This window comes from Nyctibius grandis, chromosome 7 (genome assembly GCF_013368605.1).
Source record: "Nyctibius grandis isolate bNycGra1 chromosome 7, bNycGra1.pri, whole genome shotgun sequence".
NCBI classification, from domain to species: Eukaryota; Metazoa; Chordata; class Aves; order Nyctibiiformes; family Nyctibiidae; genus Nyctibius; species Nyctibius grandis.
In genome coordinates, this window is record NC_090664.1 from 41,025,560 (window position 1) to 41,045,028 (window position 19,469).

General features: G+C 38.1%; 1 protein-coding gene across 4 annotated transcripts in view; it reads left to right on the forward strand.

The window, feature by feature from the left end:
- ACBD5 (acyl-CoA binding domain containing 5) overlaps positions 1-18,765 on the forward strand; it is a 31,553-nt gene extending 12,788 nt beyond the window's left edge. For 2 of the 4 annotated variants that reach the window (XM_068405016.1, XM_068405017.1), the window contains 8 exons: positions 5,273-5,410; positions 6,183-6,383; positions 7,105-7,211; positions 9,205-9,481; positions 10,827-11,026; positions 12,604-12,654; positions 12,938-13,047; positions 16,841-18,765. In XM_068405016.1, the coding sequence (XP_068261117.1) occupies positions 5,273-5,410; positions 6,183-6,383; positions 7,105-7,211; positions 9,205-9,481; positions 10,827-11,026; positions 12,604-12,654; positions 12,938-13,047; positions 16,841-16,853 (1,097 nt within the window). In that variant the 3' untranslated portion in view covers positions 16,854-18,765. The remainder of the gene's footprint in view (positions 1-5,272; positions 5,411-6,182; positions 6,384-7,104; positions 7,212-9,204; positions 9,482-10,826; positions 11,027-12,603; positions 12,655-12,937; positions 13,048-16,840) is intronic. The other 2 variants (XM_068405018.1, XM_068405020.1) reach the window with 1 other exon arrangement.
- Positions 18,766-19,469: the final 704 nt, after the last annotated feature.

A 19,469-nucleotide genomic window follows, 5' to 3' on the forward strand; every position in this document is an offset into this window, starting at 1 on the left:
CAAACCAATTTTTGATTCAGGCTACAATATTATAGACCAGAGTTACTGGACTATAGGTGACTCAGCAATATGGTTTTGTGTTGCTTTCAAGCATAATTCAGTTTTCTTTATGGGATTCTGAGTTAACTATGTTGATGTTTTGTATTTTCTGGGACAAAACTCAAGAGTGTAATGCTCCTCTATGCTTTCCACGCAAAGTAAAAGTTCCAAATGTTGACTGTATCTCTTCCACACAGAAGAGAGCTTAGCATGTCCTGCTCATTCTCCCAGAGGGAAGTAGTACCAGACATGGGGACATCCTGGATCCTGGAATGATCTTACTATTCTTGCAAGCTACTATAAATATCTAAGAAGCAGCTATTCTTCATGTTCATTCTCACATGTGATCATTGGCTAAGGTGTTAACAGTAAGTTGGCAAAGCCTGGATCCATTGGCTTGCTGCACATGCACCATGTAACTGAGCTGTGTTTGCTTGGTGGCCCTGTACTCTGGGTGTTTGGTGGCCTTCGTGATGCTACCTGCCAGTGCTGGGAATGCCTGTGGGGCAGCTGCTGTTCTCCCTGGACTGCTCTCTGTCAGGAAATCCCAGGCAGGTTGTCTCTACTGGCAAGAAGGCTCAGGGGTGACAGGGAGGAGGGAAATGTATCTAAGTCAACTTGGTATCCTTATTTATATGGAAAGTGTTCTGAAAATTCAAGGGAGCAGGTACTGATGATATGGATGGAGATGAGAAACTCTATAGATATTGAAAAGTGTAAAGGTCCAGGATGACTAGCCAGTAATCCTAAATACCATACTTGCAAGTTAATGTAAATGTCTAAGAAGCTGCTATAGTCTGTGTTCGTTCTTATCCAAAACCTATTGTTTTGATGTTTATAAATGGTAAATAAAGACATGGATATTGTTGATTAAATTGTTTTTTGATACGCAGTGACAACTCTTTGAGTGTAACAGCTTGAAAAGCCTGTGAGCAGAGAGAGGAATGCTGAGAAAACAACGCTGTAGTCTTTTGGAGTATATTAAAAGAAAAAATAAAAAGGAGGAGAGGCTTCTTTTTCTCTGTTATAGTAAAGCTTAGGAAGACTAAACAACAAAAAAAGAAAACTGTATAGAGGAAGATCTGGCTGCCACTATCTGTGCATTATCTGTATGCATTTTTCACAGAACTTATACTTAATGCACTTAAAAGTGATAAAACAGTAGTAGTTAAAGTAAGGAATTTTATATTTTTGTGTCTATTTTTGACAGACCTTTCTAAAATCTCTTTTTATTTGTGATGGCAGCTTGTTTGAGTACTGTAGAACAGATGTTACAGAGCAGGCTGGGCCCCTGGAAATTTTCTTTGTAGTGTGCTATATTAAAAAGAATGGAAGGAAATGAGGGTATAGAAATTCTTGCTCTTCTAGCTGAAGAGCTTATTGCTGCCAGATGCCTGCATGTACCCCTCCTTTCTCACTGCAATCCCTCCTTGCAGTAAACTCCTTGCAGTATTGGGATACATCCATTTCAAAAAGGAGGTGGAGATTTGTGTAACTCAGGGTATTGGAAATGGCAGAACGTGGTTGCATAAACTTGGTATTGAAGCAGGGAGCCTACTTGGATCAGTAACGAGCATGGAACATAAGGTTGTGATGGCAAGAAAAGAATTCTAATCACCCACTTATCAAAACAATCTTGTACAGCATATAGGTTTCTCTGATACTTAAAAATTTTGACAGAGCTTGAGTCAATTTAAACATAGGAGTGCAAAGAGATCCCTATATAAGGTGATATAAGCATAGGTCATGGAAACAATCTTTTAGCGGCTAAGATTTTGCTGCTATTGAGCAGATAGGAAAGTTATGGTGTTTTATAAAAGCACTTAATTTTTATTAAATGATGAGGGTGTACACAGCTAGTTAAATGTTTTACGATGTGTTTCACCTGCGATTGTAAACTGTTTCCTGATCAGTGGTATCTGCAAAGAATGAAAGAGGCTGTAGGACTTGTGTGAGGGTACTGTGTTGTGCTGAGCCAACCATCAGTACAGCTCCAGCAGTGCATGTGAATTTTGTGTAAGAACTATGTGCCTGTTCAGAAAACAAAAAATACAAAGCATTTGAGAAAAACCTGCTAGGCCTGGTTTTCTTTGTAAAATGACCCTCGAGCTGGGGCAGATCCACAGATGCGTTTAAGCTCTTAACTCCCATCTGGGTAGCAAAAATTGCCTTGAAATATGTGGGGGAATTAGAAATCAAATACGTATTTTTGAGAAACTTGGCCCTGTTGTACAGGTCATTGAGAAGAATTGTAGTGGTGCCTGTAAAGAGATATATTTAGAATTGCTGTTAGGAAATCTCTTAACAGAGCTGACACAAGAAAATAAACATCTACTGAAAGCTTGTAGAGAGGCTGCGTGTCTGTTCTTCACATCCTTTCCATCTCACCTTTTTCTGTTGTTAAATCCTTCTTTGCATGCTGTTGCTATTACACAGCTCTTACTCTATAGCATTAAAAAAACCCCAATCTGTGCTTTTACAGTAGAATAGAACTCCTTGTATGGCTACAGAGCAGTACAGCTTTGATTTAGAAAACTCTGTCACAAATCTTCCAGTTTGCTGTTGTAGGCAGTGAGATGAAAATAATAAACCAAGAGGGGCTCTATAGTATCTAAATGAGGGCGACAGAGAAAGCTACTAACATTTTGCCTGCAGTTGAAGTGGGTGAACAGAAAGAATAAAGGGATGGGGGGTTGGGTGGGATTAGCACCAAGCAAATAAGGTTTTAAAAGCTTGCTTGACTCCTATTCATGTTGAAAGATACATTCCTCAGGAAGTAGTCATTAACCTACCAACAGGGACTGTAGAAGTCACTACTAGTTGGGTCTGTTTCATCTTTAACCCTGTCACCTCCAGTATTAGTCATCATTGCTGGTTTCTGAGCAGATGCTCAGAGTAACAAGGAGGATGGCAGCAAACCATGGTTTTCACCATGTAGTAAAAGCAGTTGGAGATGGACCTGATGAGGACAGCAGTGTAAGGGTCCTGAGGAAAAGTACACAGTTAAGTGTGGTATTTCAAGTGGCCAAAACTGTACAGTGCTGTGTTCTTCAGAGTCGGCATCAAAGCAATGTCTCTTGATGGTCATTAGGAGCACTGTTGCTAAGAATGACTTTGTGGAAGAAACAGGATCCTGATGGATTTCAGTTATTCAGGTGTCCCATGGCATGATACCGTAAATCTGTTACTGTTGATACTTTCTCTCAGTTCCACCTCTTTATTTAAATATGTGGTGTATCACTTAGAAGTTTCCCCAAATGAATAATCTCCTTACTGAAATGAAGAGAGAACATGCTTGAATATTCAAGGACCTTCCCTTCAAAAAGAAAAAAAGTAAATCCTAAGAAAAAAGCTTATGGTATAGATGGGGCTTTTTACAATATCTTTGGTAGGGTGAGGAGGTTTACAGTTTTAATTCGCCTTCCTTCACAGCTAAATGTTCCTCCGAGTCTTGTCTTTCCTGTTTACTCCCAGACTGGGTAGGACACATGGATGATCGTGCCCCCACTTGCTTTTTGTCTCAAAGAGAAGGGTGATGCCTGCCTTACTGTGCCAAGGGAGCTGTGTCTGTGCTTAATGATCATGCTGTGAGGACTTAATGGCTACCTTATCCTCCTCGCACTGCTGCTTCTCTGAAAAACATCCTGAGGACTGGGTTTCACAATAAATGAAACGTGCTTATGAGAAATTAACTGGGAATATGGTGGGATTTTTCTTTTGTGAAACAAATTTCCTTGCAAGTAAGAAGCGTTCTTCAGTGAGGAGACAATGAGCATGTGATTGCTTATATTCTTGTAGTCTACAAGACAGGCAATAGCTTTTCCAGTTCTTTTTACGATAAAGAAGTGGGTTTTTTTTAATCTTCAGATAAAAGTTGGATTAAATCAATCCAAAACAGGGATGCAGGGTGCCCACAGAAACCTTAAGTTGCAGTAAAACTAAAGCGAACAGGATATTTAACGTACTCATTATTTCTGTACAAGAAGTTAAGTTATTTTGCCTGTTGCTTTTTTTTTTTTTTTTTAAAGCACTATGGATGAGCTTTGAAACTAGAGGAATGTGGGAAGGCTCTTCATTGCGAGATTAAAGCAGAAAACCCTTAGGTCTAAATTACCATGCAGCAAAGAAGGCAGCGGAGCTGGTTTGGCAGCTCCAGTATAATTGGATATTATTTTGCTGTTTAATGTTAAGCCTAAACGTAAGAATTAATCTTTCAAGGTTCTGACAAGGGAATGTAGAAATTATGCAAATGAAATGCTGTGGTGACAGTTAAACCAGACAGACTTCAGCCTTGGAGTCAACATGTAAAATGTGTGAGTGTCTCACAGAAACTGTCCCCTCTTTGTACCTTAATCACTCTGTCCTAACATAGGAGGCTTAAATGATCATCAGGATGTATTTAACCATATCTTTTTTACAGGAGGTGGTAGAATTGTCCCTTAAATTCTCCACATTTTTTAAGAATCTTTACCTTGTAATTCTTTTTATAGTCAGAGTAAATTGTTTGTGATCCTTGGAGTGATCAAAGATGTGGAAAACAAGTATTTAGCAGTTACTTTGCGTATTTCAAGATTTTTGAAAAATATTCATGTAATTGGACATGCAAACAAATGCTTAGTGTATTTATTTCATCATCTTTTTCACTGAAATCAGAGAATTTATTTCCGTATGCCCTTTGCCAGGTAAAGATCTGTATAAACTTGAGTCTTCTTACCACATTTTGTGTTTGCTTAAATCGCTGCAGGAAAAGATGCACGGAATATTGTATTTACCTTCTTATGTGAGAATCCTGTTGCTTACATAATTGAATAGAATGTTTTAAAATTTGCCTTCGAGTTGAGAGCAGTTTTGAAGCATTTCAGCCCAAAAGGGAACTTGTATGAAAATGCTGAATTCTGGGTTTAGAAGAACATGGTCACATTGGTCCTAGATAAAACGTTACTGCAGCTATACCATTGGTCTGAGACTTGGTAGTGAAAGTGGCCTGCTGTCTCTTTCCAGTAGGCTTCCTCAGAATAATTGAGAATCTCTTCACCAGTAGTCAGGCACTCTGTGGTGAGCCACAACAGAGAAACATTAAAACAATTAAGAGCTTACAGAAATAAAGCTGGCATTATTTGGTACATCTTCTAATATGGAAATACTTTTGTAGAACTCTGACTAATAGTTTGGGGGTGGTATGTTTGTTTCTTTTAAAATACATCTTTTTTTTCCTCTTTGAATTTTTTCTTAGACCTTAGTAATGTCATGAATTCCGCCTCAAATATAAAGGCTGTGAATGGAAAAGCTGAAAGTAGTGATAGCGGAGCAGAATCAGAAGAAGAAGGGCTTGGTGAAGAGGAAGAAAAAGAACTGCAGCTAAATGGAAAGGGTATATTTTATGCTCTTGGATCATTGTTTCTTCCAAAGTTATTCTTAACCACCTAAGTGGCAGAAAATCCCAAAGAATCGTGAATGCTGTACTTCTTCAGGAGAATTAGGTGCAAGTACACGTAGATGCATGCGTGAAAAATGGCAGTGTCTCAACCTGGGTTATAAGATTTAGAACTAGTACAAATTTGTGAGCTATGCCATACAATTTTTGACTTGGCTAGAAAGTTCTGTTGGTAGGTCAGCTAAAAGTCTATACCCTGTATTGTTTTGGTTTTTGTTGCCAGTGCTGTTTGTAAGAGCTGTGAATGGCTACATGGGCTGTAACAGTGATTGAAAATCACTTTTTTTTTTTTCTTCAGAGAAAATAAAACAGAACTTTCAGTGAGATTCACTTAGGGGGTCCATAAAGAGTTTTGAGAAATACCAACATTAAGTGAAAACCGACTGAAATTACATATTGAGAATTCTATACAAGTTTTTTCCTCCAAGGACGTTAGGATTATTATTTAATTTATCAGAGAGACCTACTTTGGATTTGCTTACTTACATTTTAAATACCATCCGCTCTTTATGCAAATTAAATTTCATATTTACAGTTTTTACAAGAACAGAACCATCCCTGCGAATGTGAATCTAGGAACATTTATATATTTTGTTCTGCAGATACATTATACATACAGTCCATTACAAAGTTAGCTACTTGAAGAAATATGTTTTGAGCTATTAGGTGTGTAGCTTTCTATTTGCAAGGTTTTCTTGTTCTTTTACAGACTATAAGAATGTGAAACTGGAAGTAGCAGCTGCTAAGGATTTGGAAAGTATTGTTACTAATGGCTGTTACAAGGACAGCTTTATCCCAGATATGCAGAATGGCATCCAGACCAAATCTGCCCTGAATGGCTTGAACCTGGAAGAAGAAATAAAGAAAACGGAGCCAAGCCTAGAAACAGCTAATAACAGCGCTCACCAAGGTATTGTCCTTGCAAGACCATGTTTTCATCTGCACGTGTTTTTCATGGAACGTGTTTGTTTTCTTGAAAGCTTAATCCTGGGATTCAGAGACTAGCAATGGTGTCTTTCAGTTGTAGAAACTTGGAGAAAGAATAGTTAAAAAAAAATTAATACCAGTTTAAAATAAGTCTTTCTTTTAGGATCTCCTACAGAAAGAGAGATGAATTCAGAGACAGAGAGGCCCAAAACCACAGAAATACGATTGTTTTCTTTTAAAATCATTATACTACCTATGCAAATACTGTTTGCCTTTGAAAGCTAATTTGTAGTGAAATGAAAATCCCTAATATCTTATTTGTCATTCTCAAAGGCTGAACATATAAATGCCAGTTCGTTGAAACTGATGTCTAAATATATCATTTTAAAACTAGCAGATAACTTTAGGCAAAATGGCTTTGTACTGAGCTTAGGAAGGAAAGTGGAATGAATACGATAAAATCAAAATTATCAACTTTTAATGCAGAAATGCCAATATGAGGTATAGTTTTCCCATTAGTAAAAGTTTTATATAATTCGTATATTAATATAACCTCTTTGTTTGAAATCTAGCTTTAGAATGACAATTGTAGACAAAAGGGGCACGAGTTGAAACTCACCTAGACATTTTAACTCATTGTTTCACTCTTTGCCAGGATTGGCTCCCATTTACAAAGCCCATATGTGTATCTCCTTTTCATACAGGTGCAAATGAAGAGAATTCTGAAGAGGTCTCAGCAACTCAGCACTTAACCAGTGATTCAGACAGTGAAGTTTATTGTGACTCTATGGAGCAACTTGGACTAGAAGAGGTAGGGGCTTAGTATTCCTATGTGTATTTTGAAACTAGTGGGCTTATTTTTAAATAGATTCCTGTCTTGTCAGGTGAACCTGAACATGCAGAGGTGAATGAAGCAACTCATGCATACTTTCTCCTGTTTAGAGTATCATTTTTTGTTCTTTTTATTGTCAGTCTTTTACAACTTGGTTACTACTGATCTAAAAGCCTTGAAATTTTTGCCTTCAGAGAATTTATGTGAGGGGAAGGTATGAAAAACAACAGTACAAAGAAACTAAGGGCTGTGTCCACAAATGAATTTAGGGTCTCATATGTAGGGACCAGAATCGAGCTATGTCTTAAGAAGCAGGGAGTGTCTTTGAACAATGAGCTTTTTGTGTGCTCTTTGCCTGGCCTGATGAATCCTGCATTTGTTTCTTAGAATAAATAAAGAGTAAGCCTTAGCAGGTTGCCTGTAGGCCAGTGCCTGAAAGTGCCCTAGGTCTAAAGAAGTGGGAGATGACAATGATTTCTGGGTTCTCTTGTGTTCTCTTCAGCTGTAATGTACATCTCTGATTTTCATGTAAAAGGTGGGCACCAACCGTGCTGGCTTAGTTTTGACTGAATTTGTGCTCCTGCTCATTGTATTAGCAATTAGTCGTAGTTGCCTTACTCACTTGGACCTCCTTTAGAGGTCCAGTTTAAGTGTAGACATTGTAGATTGTACTCCATCACCTAGTTTCCTGATTTTGGGGAGGAATATATGAATGATGCATGGGATCAGAAACACCAGTAAGCAACTCTAATATTGCATCATTCTCTTCTCTAGCTGTTTCCTGAGGATCTAGAGAATTCCTTTTAGCAAATCAAAATTTTAACCAGTAATGAAGCATGTTGCGAAAGGTGATTTGGTAGAAGTGCTGCAAGCTCTCTTCTCTAGGTGATTTCCCAATTATCTTGTGTATTGTTTGAGCTTGTTTGAGATTCTTTAATTGAAGTGGGTGGATAATTTGTCAGAATTTCCCAACCTGCATGAGAAAAGTTCTAGTTTTGAACAAAATAACAAATGTTCAGGTATATGTAAATAAATATACAAGTAGAACTACAGATGGATCAATTCAAACTAGAAGACGTTCATTTCAAGAATTAAATACAGCTTTTTATTGGAAAAGATGTAGCAAACACTCCATCCTTCAGTTCTGATGATACAGGTTTACGAACTGCTATTTGACAAATGGGATTTTGGCAGCGATTTCCGTTTCTTTGCCCCTCCTTTTGGTTACTTGGGCTTTTTCATGGAGTTATTTTTTGGCTAGCTGAGGTCCCCAGTCTGCTTCAGCGTATATTCGTGCAAGTGGTTGTCCTTGCACTGAACAAAGGGTTGCTTGAATCACCTTAAGGCAGTCCTGTTGCAGAACATGAAATTGTTACCTGATCAATGCACACGTCATCCATTTTTAATATTTTTCTACAGCACTACCGATTTTGAGTGAGAAGTTGAACACTATGCCTTTGTTTTGTTTGGTGAGATACAGGGTGCAGCCAGGCTGTTTTGAACAGGTTGCTAATAAGCATCGTGATCTCTTTGCTGTGAGAGTAAACACTGCCTACTCAAGGTTGCTAATAGCATGTGACTTTTGACAGTGTGGCTCACGAATCCAAGTTAGGTACCACTTCACTGTCTAGGAAGCAAAGCCAATTTTTCAAGGGAAAACTGAACATTTTCAGATCTTAATGTTGTATTTTAGTGATTACTGAATACTGTTGTATGTTGGAAATACCTAAAGTGATTCCAAGTGGTATCACTGTTTTGAGAATATTTGCCTCAAATGCCTTCTCAATCTGAAGAGGACATTTAGACAATAGTAAGCACATTCTACAGGAAAACAACTGCTCCTGTTAAAGAAAAGTCTTAATTCTGGGCAAACTATTTTCTTAAAGTGAAAGTAGAGATGATGCTTCTTCCTTTTTATTGGTTAACTGTCACATTTTACAGAATTTAATTACTTGCTAATGTTAATTTGTAGCCCTTGGAGATCATCACATCAGCTAAAGGATCTTTAAAGCATTCATCCCATTTCTTGGATGTAGATCAGAGTCTTCTGTTAGAAAATATGGATTTTCCAAGGCATGCTTACATGACTTATGGGAATCTCCAACCTGGAAGTACTGGAGAGGGAGCAGCTCAAGAACAAGGTGAAGTCAAGTGTGGAGGAGAAGATGGCAAAGCCGGTAATGGGGGCCCTCACAAGGAGAAGAAAGGTGGAGAAAAAGCAGATTTCTACAGTGTCAGAAGAGGGAGAGGTACTGTGCATGCTGCTTTTGTGTTCCCCACTCTCCTGACTGCCCTAAGTTACTGGTGCCTGAGAAGCACTTGTCAACATTGTCCCGTAGGATAGTCATGCCATATAGTGCTTCTGTCCTTCACAATAAAAATAACTAACAAAATCCTAATTACAGTGGGTAGCAATCAGTTTTGTCTTCAGAGTATTTATTTCATTCATAATAAGTATTACAAAAGGATTTTCTTGTGCTGTGGAGATCTTATATAAGCATATTGGCTTCTTCTGTTTTGGCTTACCTTAAACTCCAGCTGCTGTTTATGGCACCTGTCTTTTTAGAAATGTCATCTTCAAAACCTGTCTATGCATGAGAAGAGTTTCTTTACAAGTTACATATTTATTTTTAAATGCATATGCTTTTATACCTCTGTGGTGTCTTATTTGAAACCATGGAACATCTTGGAAAGGTATCAGTGACGCATTGTTTTCTATATAATTGGAGTGTTAGCCACACCTGTGAGTGATTCTGATACTATCTATTATGATTCTTAAAACTTAATGATCCTTAATCACATAATAGTCCAGATGTTCAATTTATGTTGGACCTCTGCTCTTTTTAATTCCGTAATACTTCTGATACTGTTACCTAGGAGCAGCCACTGTATTCCAGTGGTATGATCTGTAAGGTCAAGGATTATTTTCTTGTACTAAAAAAAAAAAAAAGCCAGAAAGTATTTTATTTATATGTAGCATGCCTTTTTGTATGGCACCTATATGTAATCAGATGCAAAAATTAAAAAGAAAATCCAAATATAACATTTATGTTGAAAACTATTATTAAGAACATGTAGTTTAACCATCTCCCCTTCTCTCTTTTGTTGTTTTACTTATATTTGCTGCTTGCAGGTGGAAACATGATCGGCTAGCTGTATGTAGTTGAAAGGAGTATTGTAGGTTTCAAACAATTATCTGTTCTCATCACTCTGTTCCAGTGTTCTTTGTTTTCCACCTGGAGACTGTGCCAAACTTAAAACACACCTACCTTTGGTAATAAGACAGATCTTACTTTCTTTTCGCTAGGGCAGAATTTACTGCTGAACTTGATGTGAATTTAATCAGTTTTTGCTAAACGTTTATGCAATTCTAGGACCTTGAATGATACTGTCACACTGAGGCTGTAGGGAAACATCTCAAACAATGTTGCAGTCACCTCCCAGTGCTTTTGAACTGTCTGAATATAGGCTGTGATTAGGAGTACCACACTCAGTTTGAGAGGGATAAAATTGAACTGCTAAAATCAAACATTTTCAATGGAGTTGGTAGCCCATTCTGTGTTTTATGTATCTGTTTTTTCTCCCTCAACATAGGTCATAGACTTCAGCCTCTAGGAGATGGTTCACAAGGTGGACAGATGGGTAGTGGAGGGGATGGAGAGCGCTGGGGATCAGACAGAGGACCCAGGGGTAGCCTCAATGAACAGATTGCAGTAGTGCTGATGCGGTTGCAAGAAGACATGCAGAATGTCCTTCAGAGGTTGCATATGCTAGAGGCGGTTACAGCATCACAGGTATTATTCACTGAAGTTATTTGATTACTTTTTATTAAATTTCCTTGGATATTTTTATGCTTTTTCGGATTAAAATTTCAGACAATATTTTCTTAAATTATAAAGACGTTTTAGTTATTTTCTGTAGTTTATTTCAACTCAAAATTTCTTATTGGTACCTACTCTCAGGAACACAATTCAGGACTCTTGTACATGTGAGCAAAAACATGCATTTTGACCTAGAAATTAACTATACTATGACTGCTCTTAGCCATAGTTATTGATACACGTTACACAGTCGCTATATGGAGATTCCATAGTTAATGTTAGTAATACATGATCCCAGATAATTTCTTCATCAGTAGATCTCAAAGCATTTTCAAAGGAAGTGAGAAATTATCTTAATCTTCCAGATTGGTAAATGTTTGTGGGCAGAAGTTCTGATTCCATTTTTTAGTTAGCACAAGACTGATTCTTCGTAGCATTCTTTCTCTGCGAAGTAATCCAGCTTTCTTGGAATGTTGCATCATGTATGCAAGATAGGCAAAAGAAGTCTTAAGCAACTGTAGATATTTATTGATGTAGTGTTTCTTTTTCCTTCTATTTCAATTGAAATACTGTATATTCTGGAGAGTAGAATATGCTGTGAATATAGTTGAACTAGCAACTTAAAAATGTTTGGTTTTGTTTGACTTGCTGATGTATTTTGATCTACCTGAGAATTAGAGAGCTGTACAAGCAATATCCTATGGGATGCACATACTCCAAATCTAAGGCAGCCAGGGAAAAGGATTTATTAAAACCATGATTTCGCTTCGTCATAGCTATTCAAGAATCTGATGTTTGGATACAGATTGATTTTTCTTTTTTTTGCCTGAGCAGTGTATGAAGAAATAGTAAAAGATTCTTCCCCAGCAGTCCATGCTGTGCTTGCTACCCTTACCTAAAGAGGAGCGGAAGCTTCTGTTTCACATTTACATAAATTAAGAAAGACCTAAAAACCTGACTGCTTTTTTTTTTTTGGAAGCACCACAATAGTGTATGAGAGAAGTCTTGAAAAGTTTCTGGTATTTCTTGTTTTCTGTATTGCCTGGAAGATTTGGAAGAGGGTATTCTCTTTCCTTTATGCTGTTAGACTTGCATGTAGCTATAGCTCAGGGCACACTAAAACAGTGCTTTTTGCCTTTGTATAAACTAGTGTCGACAAACACTTAATCATGCAAATTAAGCTGCTGGGATTGCTACTTTGGGTTGCAACTGCTGGGACTGGACCAGAGTTGAGGAAGTTGTGATGACAAGTTGGGCAGGGGGGCCTTGAAAAACTGTAAAGAGGTCCAGTAAGTGACACTGATTCATTTTTTAACACACAGAGATGTGATAAAAATGCTATAAAGAGTAATGGAAACATGAGAGGTAAGTTGGAAACTAAGTGGTGAGAGGGGGGTTGCATGGGAGTGGTTCTGTTCATTAAACTGTCATATATACAGATTGCAAAGCCTTCACAAGATGAAAAACTTCATATTCTTGTTTTGTGAAGCAGAAGAATTTTAATTGCAGTTTCCTTTTTTATACTTACTAGCTTTTGTTTGTATTTAAAGGCAAAATCTGCAACACTACAGTCAAATTATGAGCCCGCCTCCTCTGTCAAGGTAAAATAATGTTATTTCTATTTGTAAAAGCAGTGTGAATGGTGAAAAACGTTGAGATGAATGTTTTATGTCTAGCTTTTAGTATGTGCTTTTCATATTGTTTCTCCCTTGACTAGGAGATAAAAAATAATCTGTGTCTGAAGAAGTTATTTGATAGATTAATCTTTTTTTCTGGTCTTACTAGTATTTTCTACTTTGATACTGTAGCATTTGAGAAGTATACATGTGGTATTCAATATGTGCACACAGATTGCTGACTAGAATTTTTTTCTGTTTTCCTTAGAAACCATCATGGTGGTCCTTTGAAATTTCTCCTGGTATTTTAGCTTTTGCTATTGTATGGCCATTTATTGCCCAGTGGTTGGTACATGTGTATCTTCAAAGAAAGCGAAGGTAAAGATGTGCATTCAATAGGGTATATATACTGCATTTCATCTCTTTAAACTGATACGTAGTATGTCGCGTTATTTAGAGAGGACATAAAATAGTGCCTTCATGCATAAGAAGAATGCAAGGGTACGCTCTCAATAAGGCTTTGACAGTATATCTGAAACATCAGTTCAGTATCAAAATGGGGAGCTATCAGTATCAAACCATTGCTTTGATAAATCCTGTTTCATTAGAGTTCTTTGTTTCAAGACGTGTCTTGCTTAAGGTTCCATTGTATGTATCAGTGACTCATAGCTCTGAAGATACCAAGCTAAAGCAGATCATACAGTAGAGTCCTTGGTGTGGTTATGATGTGTGTTTCGATCCCCAAAACCCAAGCCAAATGTGCAACAAGAAATTCTGGAAGCTAGTAGGAGTGCCTCCCATTAGCTGGGAATTGTAGGAAGAGAAATGTATAGCTTGTTTTGCCTTGAAAGTTTCTCAGCATAAGAAAGTATTTGTTAATTTGACTTTATATGTGTAATGCTTTATAAGCAGCAATTTATGTTAAATCCATGAAGTGTGATGCAGAATAATTTCAGTGAGCATACACAAGTGGTTGAGGCTGGATAGCTTGGAGGTGTCTCCATGACATTCTTTGACCCTCTCACTCCCAATATCTTCTTGAGCCATTTTTGCTGGTTCTAGACTCCCTAGTCCCCTTCTGTCATGAGAAAATTTTTTTCCTATCAAATCCTTTGCAGAGTCCCATCTGTCACCTATTTCTTATTTAACATTTACTAGCACCTTACTACAGTATTTTTGTAACATCTACTTTGACTTCCTTCAGCTGAAGGATAGTTGTACTCTCATCTTACCTTTTCTCAGCTGTCTAAACCTCAGAAGATCAAGTGAATGTTGTCTAGTTGCTACCTACTTCAATCTCACACTTCAGTATGCTCTTTTTTCCTGTCAGTCTGCAGAGATTCTGCATATGTGTAGATCTTACTAGAATTAGCTTAAATTGTTCTAGCTTTTTAATGTTTGAAAGTTTTCATGGTATAGTTTTCTCTCATTTGATAAATCACAAAAACACAGAATGGTTGAGGTTGGAAGGCACCTCTGGAGGTCATCTGGTCCAACCCCCCTGAACAAGCAGGAAAACCTAGAGCTAATTGCCCAGGACTGTGTCCAGATGGCTTTTGAACATCTCCAAGGAGGGAGATTCCGCAGCCTCTCTGGGCAACCTGTGCCAGTGTTCATCTCACAGGAGAAATGCTCCAGTCCCTTAATCATCTTCATGGCCCTTTGTTGAACGTTCTTCAGTATGTCCATGTCTCTCGTACTCGGAACTGGATACAGCACTCCAGGTGTGGCCTCTCCAGAGCTGAGCAGAGGGAAGGGATCACCTCCCTTGACCTGCTGGGAGGAATAATGCAGCCTGCGATACCACTGGCCTTCTTTGCTGCAAGGGCATGTTGCTGGCTCATGGTCAACTTCGTGTCCACCAGGACCCCCAGGTCCTTTTCTGCCAAGCTGCTTCCCAGCTGGGTGGCCCCCAGCATCTACTGGTGCCTGGGGTTGTTCCTCCCCAAGTGCTGGACTTTGCACTTCCCCTTGTTGTACTTCATGAGGTTCGTCAGCCCATTTTTCCAGCCTGTTAAGTCCCGCTGGATGGCAGCACCACCCTCTGGCATATCAACCACTCCTCCCAGTTCTGTGTAGTCTTCAAACTTGCTGAGGGTGCACTCTGCTCCATCATCCAGATTGTTAATAAAGATGTTAAACAGGACTGGACCCAGTACTGTCCCCTGGCATACACTGCTCATTACTGGCCTCCACCTAGACTTCCTGTCACTGGTCACCCCTCTCTGGGCCCAGCCCATGGTGTTGTAAACAATACAATGCCCACAGAGGCTTCAGGTCTGCCAGGGAGTTTCCCTGTCTCAGAGCTGTCATAAACAGCATTGACGTTACTTGCACTGTCTGATGAAACCAGAGATTTCAGTACTAAGGCTTTGAGGCAGTTACATTTTATCAGGAAGGACAAAGTTTTTTAAAAGGAATACAACTTTTTTAGTATCTTTATGTGAAGCTCCTATGAACTGTAGTGTTGTTTAGCTCACGAATGGACACGTTCTCTGTCTCTCTCTGTGAACAGTATGCTGTTGTAAAACTTTTTTGATCATCTATTCTGACCTCTGTAGCACCCTCCATCAATTTGCAGATTCAGTCAGAAATCAGTTTTTAGAAAAGCACCCTTTCCAGCAATGTTGTTCTAGTGATTCAGAGCTTAAATGAATAAACAAGTGGTACATTATTTTTAGTTTGGATTTGTCTAGCTTCAGCTTTCATTCATTGGAGTTTCCTAGATCTTTATCTACTTGACAAAGGGCCCATGATGTGTTTTCCATGGGTAGTTTATTGCTATCACCAGGTCATCTCTTAATCTCTTGCTTAAACAAAACAGATGGAGCAACTGGGATCTCATTTTAAAGTTGTTTTCAATCTTGGGGTGGTTCTGGTGGCTCTTTCCCAAATGCTCCACAGTTTATCAACATTCTTTTTGAGTTCTGGACACCAGGATTTGTACCACAGTCTACAAATGGTTAATACCGGTATCTCTATGAGACACAGAGACAGCATAGCCCTGGAAAGTCCTTGTTTTGTTACTCATCCGTGGATTGTACTAAGATGAGATGAACTTCAAGAACAGAAACAACTAAAGAAATTTCTGCATTCTTCAGCTTTCCTCTTTGTTTCTGAAGAAATCTACCTAGAGCCAGAATTTAAGGACTATCTATCTGCTTCTGCATCACCTTTCCATCTGGAGTTCCGTCTCCTTTAGCAATGGGTGGGAAGTTGATCAAGTACACTCAGAGAGAAAATGGAATTGCAAAACAAGAGTTCTTCTTTGTTGTCCCGTTGCCAGTTTCAGTTTGTGCTCTGTTAAGGTGTGTAAGCTTCTAGGCGACAGCTGTACACAGTGCATATATTCACCGTATCTATGTACTTTCGGTTTTAAAATACATCAGCTGTCCTGGAGCAGAAACCAGGAGTCTGTGCTACCGTGTGAGGTTTTCTCATCATGAAGCTGTGGAGCCATGAATCCTGAACTCTTGCAGAGTGGAGCAAATTTCATGGAACTGGTGGAGAGAAGGCCTTCTGTAGCCAACAGCTTTGCGTTTAGCTCATGTCCCTGGGAAGGGGTAGCTCAGCTCGCTCTTAGCACCCTACTGTACGGCATTCTGGCTGGTTCAGGTCTTCTTTTGAGCCTCTTAACCTGTCTCATTCCTTTATAGGGAACTTAATGCTGAAAATCTGGGTACTCATACTGGAGCGTTCACTGAAGAAAGCTTGAAAACCTGAATCCTAAGGGCTCTAAAACCAGATCACAAATGACAGAAATATATTTTTACTAATAACTGAGAGTTGTTTACATTCAGCTCATTATTTTAGAACATTCTGATTGCATGTTTTCTGGAGTCACTAGAAAACCAGCTCATAAGCGTTGCTCTGCTGTGAGCCAGCAAACCACTGACTGATGTGGTCAGGACTGTTCTGAGGAATTTCATCTGCAGTTCAGAATTCTTAGTGATATTTTGTACTCCTTGGTGTAAGTTCTGCCAGTTCTGCAAACTTGCAGATTGTTTTGTAACTTAAGAGGGCAAATTTTCAATATCTTGAAGTAGTGTTGTATTTTAATGGATTGGAAATCATTCACATGTAACCTTAATTGATTTGTTTATTTAGACAGATGAAAAAACATCTCCTATGTGAAGGTATGTTAAACTAATTTATTTGGTTCCTCTTCTAGAAAACTGAACTGAGAATTCATGACTTTGTTTAAAGACTGCTAGGAGAAGATGGCCCTGGAAAGCAAAGGAATTCTGAATTCTCATAGAATCTCAGGATCTGGGATGATGTTCCTTCTGTTATAGTAATATTTTGTACTACCTTTGAGCTAAACATTTAAGGACTAACATTATTGAAACTTGAATGATTCACAGCTCCTAGGTTACAAGTAAAGTAAATTTAATAATTCCATTCCCAAAACCATATGAACATTAATTATTTTGGAATGTGCTTGTGGATGGGCCTTCACTAATTACTGGTCTTGCTGATGTCAGATGATGAAGAGAGTATCATCTTTGTAAAAGACTAAGTGAAAAATATGTAAACCTGTCACTTTGATATAGAAATAATTTTACAATCACAACATCCCTGGCTGTTTTTCCACAGGGTTACATATTATCAGATGGAAGCACTAATAAAGTATGAATTCAATATATTGTAAGCTGTTGGAAAAACACAATATAGCTCTGAGGAATTCAGCTGGTTATTTTTCCTGCTAAACAAGTATGGGGCAAATTTCCTTGTGAATTGGTCAGAAATGAAGTTGAATGTGTCACTTATCCTTTAAGATTGTAAAGGAGATTTGGGAATTGACAGATGTCTTGCAAGTTAGAGTCATTAATAACAGAGGGACTGTCAAATACGAGTTTGGATACTCTGTGTGGTACAAGGGATCCATCTAAAGAGGCTGCACCTTATATTTTTAACTTTGATAACTATTATTGTTGACAAAAGCTTGTTTTAACTGAAATACATAGTTTAGGCACAAGGTGCTTTAAAATGAGATGGAAGCTTGCTCTTTAAGTATATCTCTAAGATTTTAAAAAGCTCAGTGCACTGTAATTTTTCTGTTGTCAGTTTATGTCAAATTAAAATAAGATTTAATCTAGCCCTAATTTGTTGTGGACTTTTCCCAATTCACATTAGGAAAAATATCAGTTCTGGTATTTCTTTCTCTCTTATCCTTCTATTTCCTTTCAAAAGAAAATTTTAAGCTAATTTTGGTGCTGATTCTTTTTTTCCCCTGCATGGAGTATTTATTAACCAATATGCAGCTGGAGTTACAACCTTGTGAAGTTTGCTTGATTAAAGCATGCTTTACACTTAACTTTAAAATAAAATAAAATATAAGCTGTCTAAATCTCTGGAAAAAGAGAAATCCGCTGAAATTAGATTTGACAGAAAAATAAGACATTCATTTGCTATAAAGAATTACATCATAAACACAGGTTATGTTAAGATCTGAATCTTCAAAAATTTCACCATATTATTGATGTGCTTTCCTTTTCCCCTGGGACTACATATTACAAATAATTCTTGAGAAAGTTATTTTTTGTCCTTCCTGAAAATCTTTTCTAGCTTGGAAAACATGTTTAATACAAGCTATACTGTATAAAAATGTAACCATAGAATTTAATGTTTGTTTTACCGGAGGAATTTTAATCTTTTTAGTTAAAGTGGTTTTTTTTTTTTTTAAGAGTTACTTTTCCCCTCTTCTGATTTTCTTATTGTAAAGCTGAATTAAAAAATGATCAGAGCCTTTTTGAAGACTGCTGTAACAATCAAGATGGTTTCATGTGCCAGAGATGAGTTTTGACATGAGATGTACTGAAAACTTAGGTTTGAACAAAATTCTGCTGTGACCCGAAGCTATTGTGCCTCTATCTTAGAGTTCCTAGAGGGATAAAATGATAGAAATTGTTATAGAAGAAGGATACTCTAGCTTGAGGGTCACTTTAAAAAAAAAACAAACAAAAAACACACAAACCTTCGGAGACAGTACAGACATTCTCAAAGGTACTTAACTGTTAACTTCCCACTGAAATAAATGTAGGCGTGTGCCATCCTTGTTATTTATTCATGTTTCAATAAATCAATCCCTTAATATTTTGCATTTTATGTTGAACTTTCTTAATGTTTAGCAAAGGCTGTACATTGGATACTTTGGCTGTACAGAAGAGCCTGCTGGCTACGTTATGAAGCAGCAGTCTCAATCTTAAAGTTGTAATACAAACCAACATCACTTTTATAACCATTTACCTGGGCCTCAGCTGCTAAGGGTAGCTCAAACTCACTGTAACTTGAACAGATTTCTAGTTAGCTCGTATTTCATCTTAAAGGTAAGGAAAAATGATTTGTTTTTTATAATTTGCCCAGGTACAAAGAGACACAGCTTTAACTTGGAGAAAGTCAGTCCAACATCTAGACCCAGCTCAACATTGCACTTCTGAAGCAAATGTCCAGCTAGTTTCCTGCAGTGAATCAAACTTCATCTAAAAAGCATAGGTTTGCTCTGGATGAAACCAGATGGAAGACATTCCACCTACTAAAAGGTGCTGAGTTGAGGGAACCAGAACAGAGCCACGTACAAGTGTGTGTGTGGGGCAGCTGGTCTGTCCTCTGTTTCTCTCCTGCTCTGGTCCTGTGGCAGCACAGGACATGGAGCCACTGTCTGTCTTTCACTCACACTAGTTACCATAGAGGAGCAGACTCCTAGCAGGAGTTACAGACTATCTAAGAACTCTGCTCTCCTGCCACTAAATACATAAATGTAGCTTGTAATAAAGATGGCAGGAGGGTTATAGCAAGGG